At 45.7% G+C, this 20081-nt stretch overlaps 2 protein-coding genes across 2 annotated transcripts in view; both read right to left on the bottom strand.

The window, feature by feature from the left end:
• Nucleotides 1–3902: 3902 nt before the first annotated feature.
• Nucleotides 3903–5330, bottom strand: LOC138366070 (soluble scavenger receptor cysteine-rich domain-containing protein SSC5D-like). Its single transcript, XM_069326799.1, has one exon. It carries the CDS (start codon nt 5328–5330, stop codon nt 3903–3905), a length of 1428 nt encoding a protein of 475 aa, XP_069182900.1.
• Nucleotides 5331–5733: 403 nt separating this feature from the next.
• Nucleotides 5734–20081, bottom strand: part of LOC123754409 (lysosomal proton-coupled steroid conjugate and bile acid symporter SLC46A3) — a 61540-nt gene continuing 47192 nt past the window's right edge. Inside the window, exons 5-6 of the mRNA XM_045736793.2 lie at nt 6914–7070; nt 5734–6240 (exon numbers count right to left, since the gene is read on the bottom strand). Coding sequence (XP_045592749.2) covers nt 5862–6240; nt 6914–7070 — 536 coding nt within the window. The 3' untranslated portion in view covers nt 5734–5861. The remainder of the gene's footprint in view (nt 6241–6913; nt 7071–20081) is intronic.

Below are 20081 nucleotides of genomic sequence, written 5' to 3'. Positions count from 1 at the left end.
ATACAGACTGCATTGTTTGTGGACGTGATCACATATGGTGTCTCACACACACACACTAATCTATACACTCAAACTACAGCAAACGTGAAAGCTATTATACAATTGCAATATCAAAGGCTATTTTACAATGGCAGTATCATAAGGCTATTATACAAGTGAGTATCACAAAACTATTATACAAGTATCACAAGACTATTATACAAGTGAGTATCACGAGAGTATTACGACTATCACAAGAGTATTATACAAGGGGCAGTACAAAAGACTATCATACAAGGGACAATAGAAAATACAGGAGCAATGTAAGACTATTATACAATAGCACTATCACATAAATAAGAAGACTTGTACTATACAATAAAGACTAACGCATGTAAGACCAATACTACCTGCCTCATTGTTTACACTTAGGCTGTCTGGTGTTTCAGGCTGCCTTACTGTCTACACCCAAGCTGTCTGGTGTACCAGGCTGCCTTACTGTCTACACCCAAGCTGTCTGGTGTACCAGGCTGCCTTACTGTCTACACCCAAGCTGTCTGGTGTTTCAGGCTGCCTTACTGTCTACACCCAAGCTGTCTGGTGTACCAGGCTGCCTTACTGTCTACACCCAAGCTGTCTGGTGTATCAGGCTGCCTTACTGTCTACACTTAGGCTGTCTGGTGTATCAGGCTGCCTTACTGTCTACACCCTGGCTGTCTGGTGTACCAGGCTGCCTTACTGTCTACACCCAAGCTGTCTGGTGTACCAGGCTGCCTTACTGTCTACACCCAAGCTGTCTGGTGTATCAGGCTGCCTTACTGTCTACACTTAGGCTGTCTGGTGTACCAGGCTGCCTTACTGTTTACACCCTGTCTGTCTGGTGTACCAGGCTGCCTTACTGTCTACACCCAGGCTGTCTGGTGTACCAGGCTGCCTTACTGTCTACACTTAGGCTGTCTGGTGTCTCAGGCTGCCTTACTGTCTACACCCTGGCTGTCTGGTGTACCAGGGCTGCCTTACTGGCTACACCCAGGCTGTCTGGTGTACCAGGGCTGCCTTACTGTCTACACCCAGGCTGTCTGGTGTACCAGAGCTACCTTACTGTCTACACCCATGCTGTCTGGTGTACCAGGGCTACCTTACTGTCTACACTCAAGCTGTCTGTTGTACCAGGGCTGCCTTACTGTCTACACCCAGGCTGTCTGGTGTACCAGGATGCCTTACTGTCTACACCCAGGCTGTCTGGTGTACCAGGCTGCCTTACTGTCTACACCCTGGCTGTCTGGTGTACCAGGCTGCCTTACTGTCTACACCCAGGCTGTCTGGTGTACCAGGCTGCCTTACTGTCTACACTTAGGCTGTCTGGTGTCTCAAGCTGCCTTACTGTCTACACCCTGGCTGTCTGGTGTACCAGGGCTGCCTTACTGTCTACACCCAGGCTGTCTGGTGTACCAGGGCTGCCTTACTGTCTACACCCAGGCTGTCTGGTGTACCAGGGCTGCCTTACTGTCTACACCCAGGCTGTCTGGTGTACCAGGGCTGCCTTACTGTCTACACCCAGGCTGTCTGGTGTACCAGGCTGCCTTACTGTCTACACCCAGGCTGTCTGGTGTACCAGGCTGCCTTACTGTCTACACCCAGGCTGTCTGGTGTACCAGGCTGCCTTACTGTCTACACCCTGGCTGTCTGGTGTACCAGGGCTGCCTTACTGTCTACACTTAGGCTGTCTGGTGTCTCAGGCTGCCTTACTGTCTACACCCAAGCTGTCTGGTGTACCAGGCTGCCTTACTGTCTACACCCAGGATGCCCCTTGAACCAAGAGTCGTGTTTGTACAACACTTGTTTCTCGGTCATGGAGGTAAAGTATTTATTTGTATATATTCTTGATCAAGGAGTGAGGTAATTCAGCACATTCGGTACCATGACATAATCTCACGAATTCGTCGATTCTTATTTAGTCTCGTTCTTGGTATGCCAACTGGTTCTCATCCCTCTCATGCCCTGTTACTTTGAATTTTCGGACTTGTGTAATCTGAGACAAGGACACGGTCGTAACTATTGTCTGAGCGAGAGCTGAAGGCACTGCGGGCTCACCATAGCCCGTGCTACTTGGAACTTTGTTCCAGGTAGCGAATCTTTAACAACAACAAGAGGGAGAGCTTCTGTTCTGTTCCATCAATTTAAAAACCTCATTCTGATAGCATACTAAGTCCATTTTAGGAGGTCACTTTATTTCTGCATTATTTCCTCTTTCATATGTTATGAAATTACTTTTTATCAGCGTTAGTTAGTTCTACATTCCATGTCACATCTCCATTGTTTGATTTTCTGCTCCATTATTACTATCAGCAAAGGGCAAATGTTCCTACCGACTGGATTATTTTAATGGTCACTCAGAAGGCTATTTCATACACCAATTTGGGCCTTATATTGTCCGGTGGAAGGCAGCCATCAATGATAACTATTGCCTTTGTTTGTCAAGCCGTGCCGTGTGTGTTGCTATGTACAATAGATGGCGTTGTTTTTCAAAAGAAACATGTTTTTACCTGTCACAGGTGTTTAAGAGGTGATCCATCAAACAAGAGGCTGAGGTAATTGTTCTTTTTTAACTGAAATATTCACACACACACACACACACACACACACACACACACACACACACACACACACACACACACACACACACACACACACACACACACACACACACGCACGCAACTGAACACAAAAATGATGCCAGTCTACAAAACATGAGAGAGGAAGGAGGCACAAACCCTCAGACCAGAGTCACAGACAAACATCCCCTGCAAAGTACATGAAAGAATAATAAGCATAAGACTAACACAACATCTAATTATAATTACATTTATAAAAACAGCTCTAATGCAGCTGTAGGGAAAGGTAATTGTACCTTGTCAACCAAATAGAGCTCAGTGACAAATTGACGATGGAAAGATAGGTTGAAGGTAGATGCGCAGGCTACATTTTTACCAGACAGTCAAAAAGCGTTTGAGACAGTTCTTCATGAGAGACAACTACATAAACGTGAAGGTGTGGAACCAGGTACAATTATAAGGAAGATGTCTAAATCGGATAAGAGTACCTAACAGACAGGAAGCAGAGTCTCAAATGGAAGAGGAGGAAGGAGAAAAATGGGTGAGAGAGCAAGATTGACACAGCATACCAAGCCTGAACTTACCAAGGATCGGTCTTATACTTCCTATATTATTTCTCATCGATGACCATGACCTTGCCACAGAAGCAGAGTCCTACGTGTCAATGTTTTTTGGGCTGATGACAAATAAATGAAAAAGAGTCGGCACACAAGAAGATTGAAACATTTCCAGAAGACATAGACAACTGGCAGAGTTGGTTTGAGACTTGGTTACTAGAATTCAAGTAGGTCATACAGGGAACAGAAGACCAACAGGACTTTACGTAATGAAAGGGACTCACCTCCCTGAAACAACTCAAGAAAAAAACTTGGGGGATTACAGACACCATGCCTTACCCCAATGGAACACATAGATATGATAATATCAGCGGCATTACACTTAAATCATCAGAACAGCTTTCAGGAGCATTCAGAACCCTTTACATCACCTATGGGCAGACCAGTCTTATAGAATGCATTAATGTTGTGGCGCCCCCTACCTCAAGAAGCAGGCACTGACTGAAGCACATTATGAACTTTTAAATGGCGCTCAAAGATCCCATAAAATTCTCGTGAAATTGTAATATTCAGGTTATTTTTGGCTTTAATGGTCTCGGACAACTCCCCAGAAGCGCTGAAATAATTGTGAAAAATGTAGAGTAAATGTAGTTATATACTGAAACTTACATGAGGAATTCTATTTAAAATTGTTCCGTAGAAGGGAACCCAGACAGTGAACGTATGTACAGAATGTTGGTGAGGAAAACGTTCAGGTAGGACCAAGAGTGCTGGTAGGACCAGGAGTGCTGGTAGGACCAGGAGTGCTGGTAGGACCAGGAGTGCTGGTAGGACCAGGAGTGCTGGTAGGCCCAGGAGTGCTGGTAGGCCCAGGAGTGCTGGTAGGACCAGGAGTGCTGGTAAGACCATGAGTGCAGGTAGGCCCAGGAGTGCAGGTAGGCCCAAGAGTGCAGGTAGGACCAGGAGTGCTGGTAGGACCAGGAGTGCTGGTAGGACCAAGAGTGCAGGTAGGACCAAGAGTGCAGGTAGGCCCAGGAGTGCAGGTAGGCCCAAGAGTGCAGGTAGGACCAGGAGTGCTGGTAGGACCAGGAGTGCTGGTAGGACCAGGAGTGCTGGTAGGACCAGGAGTGCTGGTAGGACCAGGAGTGCTGGTAGGCCCAGGAGTGCTGGTAGGACCAGGAGTGCTGGTAGGCCCAAGAGTGCAGGTAGGACCAGGAGTGCTGGTAGGACCAGGAGTGCTGGTAGGACCAGGAGTGCAGGTAGGACCAGGAGTGCTGGTAGGACCAGGAGTGCTGGTAGGACCAGGAGTGCTGGTAGGACCAGGAGTGCTGGTAGGACCAGGAGTGCTGGTAGGCCCAGGAGTGCAGGTAGGACCAGGAGTGCTGGTAGGACCAGGAGTGCTGGTAGGACCAGGAGTGCTGGTAGGCCCAGGAGTGCAGGTAGGACCAGGAGTGCTGGTAGGACCAGGAGTGCAGGTAGGCCCAGGAGTGCTGGTAGGCCCAGGAGTGCTGGTAGGACCAGGAGTGCTGGTAGAACCAAGAGTGCAGGTAGGCCCAGGAGTGCTGGTAGAACCAAGAGTGCAGGTAGGCCCAGGAGTGCTGGTAGGCCCAGGAGTGCAGGTAGGCCCAAGAGTGCAGGTAGGACCAAGAGTGCAGGTAGGCCCAGGAGTGCTGGTAGGCCCAGGAGTGCAGGTAGGCCCAAGAGTGCAGGTAGGACCAGGAGTGCAGGTAGGCCCAGGAGTGCAGGTAGGCCCAAGAGTGCAGGTAGGACCAAGAGTGCAGGTAGGACCAAGAGTGCAGGTAGGACCAGGAGTGCTGGTAGGCCCAGGAGTGCTGGTAGAACCAAGAGTGCTGGTAGGCCCAGGAGTGCAGGTAGGACCAGGAGTGCTGGTAGGACCAGGAGTGCTGGTAGGACCAGGAGTGCTGGTAGGGCCAGGAGTGCTGGTAGAACCAAGAGTGCAGGTAGGCCCAGGAGTGCAGGTAGGCCCAGGAGTGCAGGTAGGGCCAAGAGTGCAGGTAGGACCAAGAGTGCAGGTAGGACCAAGAGTGCAGGTAGGCCCAGGAGTGCAGGTAGGCCCAGGAGTGCAGGTAGGCCCAAGAGTGCAGGTAGGCCCAAGAGTGCAGGTAGGACCAAGAGTGCAGGTAGGACCAAGAGTGCAGGTAGGCCTAAGAGTGAGCATGTGGCTGAGTATCATAACCAGAGAGCAGCCGTCGCCAGACCCCGACAATAACCTCAACCCCAGTTCATCACAGTCAGCAAACTGTAAAACAACTCTATCCTCCTCCAAGAGATGGCAGCACAAGCCGAGTGACCCGTATGCAAAAAACACGTGACTCTGTCTGGGATGAACTTGGGCAAGTATTTTCTTGTCAAGGGGAAATAAACAAATGAAAAGAACATGGCACTTAAAGTACACCTTAATGGTAAAAATATATATATATATACAATTAATATGATCATAGCCAGTGGCTTGTCAAGCTGCCAGAGAGCATGATTCGGTAATGTCATGGTTGGTGCTCCAAACACCACTGTGGTGCACACAATTTGGTAAACCTATGGATGGCCTTAATCATACACAGCAGTGTTCATACAACCTCATATAATTAGGTTAGATCGCTTGCTCTACTATCAAATAAAATTTGTATTGAATAGTATCAATTTCCTTTGTTTACATAATATACAACGATAATTACATTAGATTGTGACGATTCTAATTACAAGGTTTACAATTATTTACATAGGAGTGAATCTGGACATCATCCTTATCGTTAACATAGGCGTTATTCTCAAAAGAGGAGCTGTTGGCCTTCTCCACCTCAATCTCCTCTATCTCCTCCGTCTCGCTCTCCTCTGGGATGGTCTCGAGGGGCCGGCCGTACATGTACTCAATCATGGGCACCTCGATGCTGAAGTTCATGGAGGAGAGGAGAATCGTCGCCAGGCGGATCTTGCCATTACTCTCTTCGTCGAAGAGCCAGCGTGAGTCCTTTCGGGTGACCAGGCTCTTCTCCGTCACCGGACCCGGTGGCTGAGGCGGTTGGGCTGTCTCCACGGCATAGGAGGCTCCTCGGTCCGCCAGAATCACCACTCTGGGGGGAATACATGCCAAGAGGTGGTTAACTTAACTCTCTTATATTCATATAAGCCTCCTTATATATATATATAAGCCTCCTATTATTTGCTTAAGTCAAGGGATAAGGAATAACAGGTTATGAAAAGTGTTTTTAGGTTAGATTCAGTTGCTTCGTCTTCGTTTGCTTAGAATTTTCATTGAGCTGAATCAGTTTATCATTACATAATGGATAGTGGAGTTCCTGTAAGCTAACTAGCACTGGCAAAGGAGTTAGGCCATGTTTACAGAGCTCTTGGGTATTTGCTTAAAAGATATTAACTGTTTATCTCAATCACAACAACATAATCTGTATTTATTAAAATAATTTACAAGCTTTTTAGTGCTACAGAGTAGTCCTCAATAATAATAACCTCCGAAAATCGATAATAAAAGCTCTGAAAACCGATAATAACTTCATATATCTCTGTAGCTCTGAAAACCAATGATAAAAGCTCTGACAACTGATAATAACCTCATATATCTCTGTAGCTCTGAAAACCAATGATAAAAGCTCTGACAACTGATAATAACCTCATATATCTCTGTAGCTCTGAAAACCGACTGGGCCCGTCATGAACCAAATAAGAGACGCAGATCTCGTCAGTAGACCAGCATGTGGTCCGTGAGTCCGCCCCTTCCAGAATACTTACATGAACAAGAGGACCATGAGGAGGTTAGCCGAGGTGCCGAAGAAGAACTGTGCCCCGGGGAAGATGTGGACCGTGGAGTGGTAGACGGCGGTGTAGAGGGAGAAACTGACCATGGGCATCACTCCGTCCAGGGCCCCCAGCACTGCTGACACCTTACCTGCAGCACACACACACACACAACCTTAATTTAATCTAAATTATTATTTATTTTTTCATTAAATGTGAAGGGTGCAGAAGCAGATTAATTTTAGACTTGCTAGCAGGTTGACCAGACCACACACTAGAAGGTGAAGGGATGACGACGTTTCGGTCTGTCCTGGACCGAAATGTCGTCGTCTGGTCAACATACTTTAGCCACGTTATTGTGACTCATCTCTTGCTACCAGGTTTAGAACCCTCTCTCTTCCAATAGCTCATGTTAAGCTTTATTTTAACTGATTTTAATTGGAATGCGATCCGTTAATTGGTCGAAAACAAGATACTAAATTAATGCTGAGTCAATAAGATCGATAAGTATCGATACCCAGTTTTTCTTTCTTGCCCAAGACTTTAACACGGCCAAAGTCGCTTGTGAGGTATGCGGAGTAAGGGATACATACACAACAGTGACCATCTTGAGGTTATCTTGAGATGATTTCGGGGCTTTTAGTGTCCCCGCGGCCCGGTCTTCGACCAGGCATCCACTCCCAGGAAGCAGCCCGTGACAGCTGACTGACACCCAGGTACCTATTTTACTGCTAGGTAACAGGGGCATAGGGTGAAAGAAACTCTGCAGCCATGTGCAGATTGAGCAATTTGTATGAAATCTCCTGATGATCATTGTATCCACACTTGATCATTGAATGATCATTGTATCTACATGTTTCCTTTTAGCAGATAAAGGGAATATGACTTGTGTAGGAAAACTACATGTCATGTTGAGTAAACCCAGAACCAGGTGTGCCACTCCATATGTAAACTGCAATAATTATACTACCTGCTGTACCTAGTGTTTACTTATGTAAAGTATTACCCCTAAATAACTTGGCTTCAATGTGCAATATTACATTGTCATACATGGAAGCTGCGTTTAGCATTATCAGACAACACCCACTTGAGATGGATTAAGACTTTTTCGGTCTTCAGTAATAGTTATGAAGACACAACTAGACATATTAAAAGATATTAACGGATATGAAGACAAACTTACAGCAAACGCGGTGAGAATAGCTTGAGTTACCTCATCCCTTTGTGTGTAATTTATACTTCAATAAACTAATTTGAATTTGAATTTGACTCACAGCTGAGATGTGAGAATAGACTTAGAACTCAGATTTAAAGACAAACTTACAACTGGGATACGAAGACAGATTAGTCAGAAACTTTATTCGTAGACAACTTTATTCACATTTTGTTTACAATCTGGCTGCAATGACCAGGTGTATAGCAAGGGTGTATAGCTGTCACGTGAGGATGGACTTGCAGGAACTGTGTCTGTCCATCGGAAATCGAACGCCGACCCTGAGAGAAGCAAGAACGTCGCTGTACCGAGCAGTCTAAGTGGCGGGAATTGGGGAGGGAGGGGGGCGAGTTTAAGCGCTTGTGATATGCTTCTGAAAACTATTTCAGAACATAATGCCAATTGACATTAATCAATTCAAGCAACACTTGTAACCACATTGCCAGGCAAATAAATTGTCTTTAAATTTATTATAAAAAATAAAATTATGCTTATGCTCAAAAATAAATTATGCTTCCCTCGACTACACATGCTGCGAGACACCCCCTTCACACACACGTACGGTCGCCCATGGTACACATGTGCCCATAACCTGAGGCTCAGGCGCACATATGGACCTACACACCTGCTGTTTAGTCCGGGGGAAAATACTGCGCTGTGCTACGGGAAGGACATTTAAGAAACATGCTTGTTGTCGAGATAAAGAAAGTGTGTATGTACTCGCTTATGTGTGCAATTGGCAGGGAATGCTCCAGCTCCTAAGTTCCGATCACATGTATGTATTAACGATGGCGTGTGTGTATGTATTTACTATTTGTGTCTGCAGAATCGAGTTATAAGGTCTTAGACCCCGCCTTTCTAACCAATCTAACACACACACACACACACACACACACACACACACACACACACACATTTGATTTGACGGTTGAGAGGTGGGACCAAAGAGCCAGAGCTCAACCCCCGCAAACTCAACTAGGTGAGTATAACTAGGTGAGTACACACACACACATCCCCAAGAAGCAGTTGTCTAACTCCTAGGTACCAATTTACTACTAAGTGAACAATGGGCATCAGGGTGAAAGAAACTGTGCCCATTTGCTTCTGCCTCTGCCGGAAATCGAACCCGGGCCATTAGAACTACGACACCCCCGAGCGCTATCCTTCAGCCGCGAAGCCCCCCACAAGTGTGCGCGTGTGCGTGTGTGTGTGTGTGTGATGACATGATAATACGAGCAACAAGCAGACCAAAAAACGAGATATCATCCCATAACACCTAACACATGGCCAGGTATTGTGATAGGAATTTGCAGGTGTATGTCTGCGGTGCTGCGCCCAACATTGGTATTCTCTGCCGCCCAGAGATGTAAAAAACTGGGAAAGTTAGGTCTCCAGCACCGTTACTGACACCACACTGTCACTACCACCACTACCTCTATCACCACCACCACCACCTCTATTACCCCTAAGGCAACGGTCGCCAACACTATCACCATCGCCACTACAGCTACAAGCACCATCAACCACCATCACCACCACCACAACCACCTGTTCCAACCACCTCTACCACCACATTCGCCAAACGTCACTACCACCAACGTCGCCATAAACCACTACCACCATCATAGCCAAAAACTACTACCACCTACCAATATCTCCTACCATCACTACCAATATCTCCATTACTACCACCACCACCACCGTCATCTCCCCCCCTATCACCACCATCATTACCACAACCACCACCATCTCGATCACTACCAGGACATCCACCACCACCACCATTATCATCAACCCCAATTACTAACAAACGCTTCTACGCTTCATCAACAACAATCACTTCCGGTCATATGGATCACCATTAACTCCACAATCACCTCGTTAAAATTCTACCCATTAAATACTCCCATAAACGTTCAATTGTTTAGCCCATTTAGAACTGTTTGAACCTAACCTAACTGAGGCTGACACAAAGAAAACATCAACATTGCATCATTTTTAATATTTAGAACCCCCCCCCTCCCCCCCTCCCCCCATCCCTGTCATGTTGACGATTTGGTCGACTTGAACGGTTTGGCAAGAGATTGCAACACTACCCATTCTTTTGATCTTATCCTTCGTCAACTTGAACTTGCCATCCAATCAACATCCCCCCGATCACCGATCACCTCCGCTATTACAAATCGCCAGTTTAATCGGACTTATCTGCTCATCTGCAGGCCGAGTGCAGGTCCCGGCTACGTGGGGGAAGAGGTACACGGCTCTGGTAATAACGTTGATATTCCGTCCCGTAGGACGGACACACTCTGGGAATTCATCATGGCAGATCTTACGTGTGCGACAGACAGACAGACAGACAGACAGCCATTGGGGGAGCTTAACTACTAAACAACCTTGGGCCAGATTCACGAAAGTACTTACGCAAGCACTTACGAACGTGTACATCTTTCCTCAATCTTTGACGGCTTTGGTTACATTTATTAAACAGTTTACAAGCATGAAAACTTCCCATTCAACTGTTGTTATTGTTATAAACAGCCTCCTGGTGCTTCGGAGCTCATTAATTGTTTAATAATTGGAAACAAAGCCGCCAAAGACTGAGAAAAGATGTACAGATTCGTAAGTGTTTGCGTAAGTGCTTTCGTGAATCTGGCCCCATGTCTCTAAACCCGAACAAATTTATGGTTTTAAATGGTTTTAAACAGGGAGCACGAGTTGGCCAGATAGAAACCGCTTTGATGATGATAGTTATACGTAATAGAGTTAATATTTATGTTCTCGCAACGGGACTTCGTTCATCAAGTAGTTACGTGTTCCCTACGGGAGCTTTGTACAGCTTTCCTCTGTTCTCGCGGCTTTGTTATTAAACAAACAATTTATTATTAAATTTGTTATTGAACAATAAATTTGTTATTAAACTTTGTTATTAAACAATTTATTACTAAATTTGTTATTAATCAAACGATTTTTATTAAAAATTTTATCAAACAAATAATTTATTATTAAATTTGTTATTAAGCAAACAATTTATTATTAAATTTGTTATTGAACAATAAATTTGTTATTGAACTTTGTTATTAAACAAGCAATTATTAAACAACTTAAGACCTGCGAAACTTTACGAGAAATCTGTAACGACATAGCCACGTGTGACCTCGGATCGTAAACGACCCCACAGCGTTCGGAAGCCCGTACACTGAATAATATATACAGACTAAGCCACCGTGATCGAGGGGAAAAGGTATAGAGGTTTCGCAAGCGGGCATTTATATGTTCGAATAATCGTGCCCTACCGCAACGAGACCTGAATGTGTGTGTAGTCTATGACCACGGGTCAACTGGTTGAGGTTTACAGCAGGAATTCAGAGGGTGATAACGTAATTCAGAGGGTGATAACGTAATTCAGAGGGGAATAACGTAATTCAGAGGGGAATAACGTAATTCAGAGGGGAATAACGAAATTCAGAGGGGAATAACGTAATTCAGAGGGGAATAACGTAATTCAGAGGGGGCAATAAATATATTTCTGCATTTCAGGAGCTCGAGGTGATGATGTTATTGACTTGTAGAAGAGATATGCTCAGTACATATACTCCAGTATACTCCATGATTAATGGATGAATGGGTATAAGAAAGATAATTATGATTTTTAAACATAACACAAAACCGAAGAAACAATTGATATAAATTGGTTAAATTTAGATTCAAGGAAGGCCAAGGGTAAATACTTGCTTCGAAACATGGTTGTCGATTTATGGAACCAATTACAGGGTAACACTGTAATAGACTTAGGGTCGCTTGGTTGTTTCAAGCGTTGTCTAGACATATATAAATGAGTTTTGGTGTATGTAAATAGGAGTTGCCTTGCATGGGCCAATAGGCCTCCTGCAGTTACCTTAATTCTTATGTGAGCACCACCATCGACACGTGAAGAATATGAGCTCTTTAAGATTTGTTAAAGAGTAGATAAGCAAAAGCTGATAGAAATATAATTTGCAAAAGTCCTGCAGAGTTGCAAGAGAGTGACCGTGCAGGACGCGTGTATTATACAACATGTCCCCACGTTGCATAATCTATTTGCCCCAACAACCCTTATTCAGCAGAGATGATGATGATGATGTCTACCTAAATAAAGCGGTACCCATTATGTTTTATCGCCTCGCCGACTCTTCAACTCTATTGCAAAAGTGTTTAGGCCTAAAATAACCTGCATGTATAGCAGTCTTGGTGAAACACAGACGAGAAAGAGACTGACGAGTAGTGTCATATTCTCAGATGTATTCTGCTTAATCTCGGGGGAAGAAAATGACTGCAACATCATTCACTATCATCAATAGTGATGATAGTGAACGCCACCACCATCACCACAGCAACCCCTTTATCGCTATCACCACCATCATCACGGCAACTCTTTATGACCACTATCAACAGCTGACACTACCACCAATTGCCACCATCACCACTATCATCACCATCACCCCCCACCCTCACCATCTGGAGTTTACCAGGTGATTAGCAAGAAGGTGTAGAACCATTCTGGCACATCAATGTAACCTCTCAACTGATCTTGTAAACTGCCTCTCTTGTTGTTGTTATAGATTCAGCTACTCGGAACAAGTTCCAAGTAGTACGGGCTATGGTGAGCCCGTAACTTACCTGGCACAGGAGCGGGGCAAGTAGCACGGGCTATGGTGAGCCCGTAACTTACCTGGCACAGGAGCGGGGCAAGTAGCACGGGCTATGGTGAGCCCGTAACTTACCTGGCACAGGAGCGGGGCAAGTAGCACGGGCTATGGTGAGCCCGTAACTTACCTGGCACAGGAGCGGGGGCAAATAGCACGGGCTACGGTGAGCCCGTAGTGGACTTACCTGGCACAGGAGCGGGGCAAATAGCACGGGCTACGGTGAGCCCGTAGTGGACTTACCTGGCACAGGAGCGGGGGCAAGTAGCACGGGCTATGGTGAGCCCGTAGTGGACTTACCTGGCACAGGAGCGGGGCAAATAGCACGGGCTACGGTGAGCCCGTAGTGGACTTACCTACACTCCTCCCACGTACACAGGTTAGGGTGTAAAGGATTGTACCAGTGACCCCCAGTCTACACTCTCAGGTGTACGGACCAGAGTGCAGCCGAGCCCACAGCCTGTATTACATGTGGGTCAGAGTACATGTGAGTCAGAGTACATGTGAATCAGAGTACATGTGGGTCAGAGTACATGTGAGTCAGAGTACATGTGGGTCAGAGTACATGTGAGTCAGAGTACATGTGGGTATTGCACTCCCCCCTAGACCTTCTTAACAGGAGCTGCCACCTCGTTGCCAACCTGAAAACAGTTTCTCTACAGACACGTGACAGTCTACGAGACCTGTACAACTCTATACATTCTCACCTACCACTTGAGCTGGACGGTAGAGCGACGGTCTCGCTTCATGCAGGTCGGCGTTCAATCCCCGATCGTCCAAATGGTTGGGCACCATTTCATCCCCCCCCCCCCTTCCGTCTCATCCCAAATCCTTATCCTTATCCTAATCCCTTCCAAGTACTATATAGTCGTAATGGCTTGGTGATTTCCCTTGGTAGCTCCCTTCTCCTCTCACCTAAATAACTAAATAACATGTGGGAGGTGTGTGTTGGCTTAATCTATAAAAAGAAACTCAATGGATTTGTTCATTTGTAAAGCTTAGCAGATGCCATTTACGTGCTTTTAATTCCCTGGAATTCTCATGCCCATTTACTTGGAATGCAAATTTATTAATTCACGAATGTACAAAAACAAAATATATAAAAATGTATATATATAATATATAAATATATAGAAGCATTGCCGGAGAGAGAGAGGAAACTAGCAGAGGCGGCAACACACATTTCTTTTGTTTTCCTCTACGTCAAAATGACAGCAACCAGGTGTTAATGACAGCAGTCTAGGTCAGGTCACAGGTAACATGGAGTACAGGTATGGAGGGAAAGTTGTTGTTTTCAATTCAGCTACGCGGGACCAAGTTACAAGCATCACGGGCTATGGTGAGCCCGTTGTGGACTTGTCTGACACAGGAGACGTATGTGAGGGAATGCTGTGGACGGGTGAGAAGTGAGTGAGTGTCCATAGTACCACACACAACCATGGAGTTCCTCCAGGAGATCCATTCTGATTCAGCCCAGCTCTGCCGCCTCCTCCGCCTTCCAGAGTTGTGATAAATTAGGCTCTCGCATTCCGCCCCAACCTCTGAAGTGGCGGCGGTAGCCTGCAGGCGGAGGGTGGATGACCGCTGACAGCACAAACCCCATACTGAGGACCCCACTCCAACCCCATAACAAATGCTCCTCACGGCACAACGAGGCTAAATTTGTCAGACTGGGTATAGTTTATTTTCCGATTATTGGTGAAATTATTCCATGCACAGTTTTTTTCTGCGCCATATTATGGAAATGTGACACTTGTAAAGTAATAGAGATTGCTCTTACTTTTCGTGGTTTGATCCAGCGGCTTTTTTTTTTTTAGGGGAGGGGGAATTATGTTATTATATGACATTCCAAGACGTGTGATGAGTAATGGGACAAGTCCATCACTGCAATCATTAATACTTGAGTGAATGTCTCGGTTGTCGCCAAACACTCTCACTCTCTTCTCTCAACATAAAGTATGGTTAATGCATTTTTCTGTTTGAGTACTTCACAAGGCGACGCTCAGATATGTTGCAATAGAGACCCAGTCAGTTACAGGTTTAGAATGAGACGTGCCTCTGTTATGGCAGTAAACAGTGCTGTAGGCCTTGGCCAAGTTACCCAAAGCATCTGTTACTCTCCAAACACCGGGAAAGCAATATTCGATCCCTGACCATAAAAAAAATCCTTACCATTCAGGTGACGCTAATGTTGCTAAAAAATTCAAAGTTTTTTGTTTTTTCCTTACGTCTCTATACGCCAATGTTTATCGCGGATTTTCAAGAACCCAGCTTATAAGATATAGCGAAGACTATCCTTACCATATCAAAACCTTCTCCGTATGTGAATGAGATCAAGATCTGAAAGTGATCTGGAGCAAATCTCTCACGATAGCAAGACAAGCTTCGGATAGATGATCTCAGCGCTGTTAACCACCAACTGCATAAACTTGAGAAATCAAGTTGGGTTTGGAACCGCTTAAAAAACGCAAACCCTAGATATGGAAATGCTTAATACCCCAAAGCTCTTCATGTTTTTTTTCCAATAAACATCGCCCCATAGTCGACAACAGTCTCGTAAAATAAAAGGGGGAAAAATAAAGTGATACTTAAAAAGGGCTAAAAATTACCATTGAGGTTCATCTCTAAGAGACCACCGAAGTACAGATGGAGGTATGAGCCAATTTTTTTTATTACTTTCTGGAGAATTAAAGTTTGTGTTGAACTCGTGGCCAGAAAGCGCCAGCGAGATCCCGGCTTGGCTCGGGGCAACGCAGAAGCGGTATCAGAAGGCAAATATTTGAGCTCGTGAGCCTAAACAAACATGGCTTCCAACTCCCTGCAGGCAAATGTCAACAAGATTTGAGATTATTAAACTCCGGACTAGACCTTCACAACACAACCAGGAGAGTTTACTTGGAAAGTCCGCCCACCTGTACCTGAGATACATGTGCCCTAGTTTCTAGATATACTCAGCTATTTCATACACACACACACACACACACACACACACACACACACACACACACACACACACACACACACACACACACACGCACACACACACGCACACACACACACACACACACACACACACACACACACACGCACGCACACACACACACACACACACACACACACACACACACACACACACACACACACACACACACATGCACACACACACACACACACACACACACACACACACACACACACACACACACACACACACACACACACACACACACACACCTGTCTCCTGCAGCACATATCAAGCGGATAACATCAGCGGCATATGCCAGGCTGGCCAACATACGAACGGCATTCAGAAACTTGTGTAAAGAATCATTCAGAACTTTGTATACCACATATGTCAGGCCAATCCTGGAGTATGCAGCCCCAGCATGGAGTCCATATCTAGTCAAGGATAAGAATAAACTGGAAAAGGTTCAAAGGTTTGCCACCAGACTAGTACCCGAGCTGAGAGGTATGAGCTACGAGGAGAGACTACGGGAATTAAACCTCACTTCGCTGGAAGACAGAAGAGTTAGGGGGGACATGATCACCACATTCAAGATTCTGAAGGGGATTGATAGGGTAGATAAAGACAGTCTATTTAACACAAGGGGAACACGCACAAGGGGACACAGGTGGAAACTGAGTGCCCAAATGAGCCACAGAGATATTAGAAAGAACTTTTTTAGTGTCAGAGTGGTTGACAAATGGAATGCATTAGGGGGTGATGTGGTGGAGGCTCACTCCATACACAGTTTCAAGTGTAGATATGACAGAGCCCGATAGGCTCAGGAATCTGTACACCTGTTGATTGACGGTTGAGAGGCGGGACCAAAGAGCCAGAGCTCAACCCCCGCAAACACAACTAGGTGAGTACAACTAGGTGAGTACACACACACACACACACACACATACACACACACACACACACACACACACACACACACACACACACACACACACACACACACACACACACACACACACACACACACATGCACACACACACACACACACACACACACACACACACACACATACACACACACATACACACACATACACACACACACACACACACACACACACACACACACACACACACACACACACACACACACACACACACACACACACACACACACACATACACACACACACACACACACGCACACACACACACACACACACACACACACACACACACACACACACACACACACACACACACACACACACAATACCTGACATATATCAACGACCCGGCAGGAAATAGTCATCTGTATCCATGTCTCCTGATGATGCAAATTTCACGAGGGGGCATCAGAGACGAAGATGGAGTCTGCGGGAGCCAGAAGGGAGATCTAGAGGCACTCCAGCAGTGGTCGGTCAGATGGTTGCTTACCGTTAACACTGACGGATGTAAAGTAATGAGGCTACATAAGGAGAGAAGACCCACGAGGAGAGCACGGGCTGAAAGGGATATAGCCGCCACAGACAGTGAAACAGAAGGATCTGGGAGTACATATATATGACTCCAAACCTGTCCCCTGAAAACGTCAACAAATTAACATCTGCAACATACGTTAATGAGGTGTAAGCCTAGACCAGAGTGACTATATAGCACAAGGGTCATTGTGGACCGGAGGAGAGTCCGCTCCTGTGCCAGGTGAGTCCACTACGGACTCACCATAGCCGGTTCTACTTGCCCCGCTCCTGTGCCAGGTAAGTTACGGGCTCACCATAGCCCGTGCTACTTGGAACTTGTTCCGAGTAGCTGAATCTATAACAACATGTGGACAGGTTAGAACAGAGCACAGGAATAGTGTCCAACCATAACAGACTGTTGGACCATAACAGTCTCCCGTGGCGCAGTGGTAAAACACTAAGCCTGGCGCTTAGCGAGCGCTTTGGCTTGGGTTCGTATCCCGGTTGGGGATGGTGGATTCACAGTGTGTCAATCCTTAACTGTAGCCTCTGTTCACCCAGCAGTGAATGGGTACCTGGTTGTTAAACGATTTGGTGGGTCGTATTCCGGGGAAAATTAGGATTAAGGACCTGCCCGAAACGCTAAGCGTGCTGGTGGCTGTACAGAATGTAAGAACTCTTGTATATAAATAATAAAAAAATAAATGTAAGGTTTATTTATTAAGTTTTTGTCTTGCAGTGACTGTGATGTCCAAATGCGTGTAGCCATTCCTTGTAACTCTTGCCTCGTAGTTCTGGGACTACTCTCGTGGCATATCATTGAAGTTTTCCAACTTCTTGTGTTTGACTTGATATGGACTCCGCATTGGAGTCACATACTACAGAATTGGTCTGACATAGGTGATATACAGCAATTCTGAAGGAATCCTTACACAAAGCAAATGTAATGAAGTACTTAATGAAACGGACAGAGAGAAAGATCTAGGAGTTGATATCACACCAAACCTGTCTCCTGAAGCCCACATAAAAAGAATAACGTCTGCGGCATATCCGAGGCTGGCTAACATCAGAACAGCGTTTGTTTAGTTTACTGCTCCCGCTGGTAAACTAAGACAGTTCTTGTGTTAACCAGTTCCGTATATGCTGTTGATGATATCCTTTTGATGTGGTCTCCAACAGACAAGTTTGTTATGATATCACCTCCCTGGACACCCTCTGTCCGCTTCATTAGGGATTTTACAGTCTCCGTGGTGTAGTGGTAAGACACTCGCCTGGGGTTCCGCGAGCGCTATGTCATGGGTTCGTATCCTGGCCGGGGAGGATTTACTGGGCGCAATTCCTTAACTGTAGCCTCTGTTTAACGCAACAGTAAAATGTGTACTTGGATGAAAAAACGATTCTTCGCGGCAGGGGATCGTATTCCAGGGACCTGCCTGAAACGCTACGCGCACTAGTGGCCGTACAAGAATGTAACAACTCTTGTATATATCTCAAAAAATAATGTCCCATTAGGTACCTTGTACCCGGCTTCCTGCTCCCTCCACCTAGTTTCATTACATTAAATTGAGGTAAATTTTAGTAGCCATTTGTTGGACCATGTGTGTGTGTGTACTTACCTAGTTACCTAATTGTACTTACCTAGTTGTGCTTGCGGGGGTTGAGCTCTGGCTCATTGGTCCCGCCTCTCAACTGTCAATCAACTAATATACAGATTCTTGAGCCTATTGGGGTCTATCATATCTACATTTGAAACAGTGTATGGAGTCAGCCTCTACCACATCACTGCCTAATGCATTCCATCCGTTAACTTCTCTGACACTGAAAAAGTTCCTTCTAACGCTACTTGTGGGCTCATGTGGGTACTCAGTTTCCACCTGTGTCCCCTTGTTCGCGTACCACCAGTGTTGAATAGTTTATCCTTGTTTTACCCGGATCGATTCCCCTGAGGATTTTGTAGGTTGTGATCATGTCTCGCCTTACTCTTCTGTCTTCCAGTGTCGTAAGGCGCATTTCCCGCAGCCTTTCCTCGTAATTCATGCCTCTTAGTTCTGGGACTAGTCTAGTGGCATACCTTTGGACTTTTTCCAGCTTCGTCTTGCTGCTTGACAAGGTACGGGCTCCATGCTAGGGCCGCATACTCCAGGATTGGTCTTACATATGTGGTGTACAAGATTCTGAATGATTCCTTACACAGGTTCCTGAACGCTGTTCTGATGTTAGCCAGCCTCGCATATGTCCGCAGACGTTATTCTCTTTATGTGGGACTTCAGGAGACAAGGTTTGGTGTGATATCAACTCCTAGATCTTTCTCTCTGTCCGTTTCATTTATAAGTACTTCATCTCCTATTCTGTATCCTGTGTCTGGCCTCCTTGTTTCCACTGCCTAGTTTCATTACTTTGCATTTACTCGGGTTGAACTTCAACAGCCATTTGTTGGACCATTCACTCAGTCTATCTAGGTCATCTTGTAGCCTCCTACTATCATCCTCTGTTTCAATCCTCCTCATAATTTTTGCATCATCAGCAAACATTGAGAGAAACGAGTCTATACCCTCTGGGAGATCATTTACATATATCAGAAACAGTATAGGGCCAAGGACTGACTCCTGCGGGACTCCACTTGTAACGTCTCGCCAATCTGAGATCTCACCCCTCACACTGACTCGTTGTCTCCTGTTGCTTAGGTATTCCTCTATCCACCGGAGTACCTTCCCTCTCACTCCAGCCTGCATCTCCAACTTTTTCACTAGCCTCTTGTATGGTACTGTATCAAAGGCTTTTTGACAATCCAAAAATATGCAGTCTGCCCACCCTTCTCTTTCTTGCCTGATTTTTGTTGCCT

This window comes from Procambarus clarkii, chromosome 18 (genome assembly GCF_040958095.1).
Source record: "Procambarus clarkii isolate CNS0578487 chromosome 18, FALCON_Pclarkii_2.0, whole genome shotgun sequence".
Classification (NCBI taxonomy): Eukaryota; Metazoa; Arthropoda; class Malacostraca; order Decapoda; family Cambaridae; genus Procambarus; species Procambarus clarkii.
This window is presented reverse-complemented; position numbering and strand designations above follow the sequence as displayed.

Excerpts from the sequence above, each read along its gene's own strand:
- LOC138366070 (XM_069326799.1), bottom strand. The coding sequence starts at position 5,330 with ATGCTCACTCTTAGGCCTACCTGCACTCTTGGTCCTACCTGCACTCTT.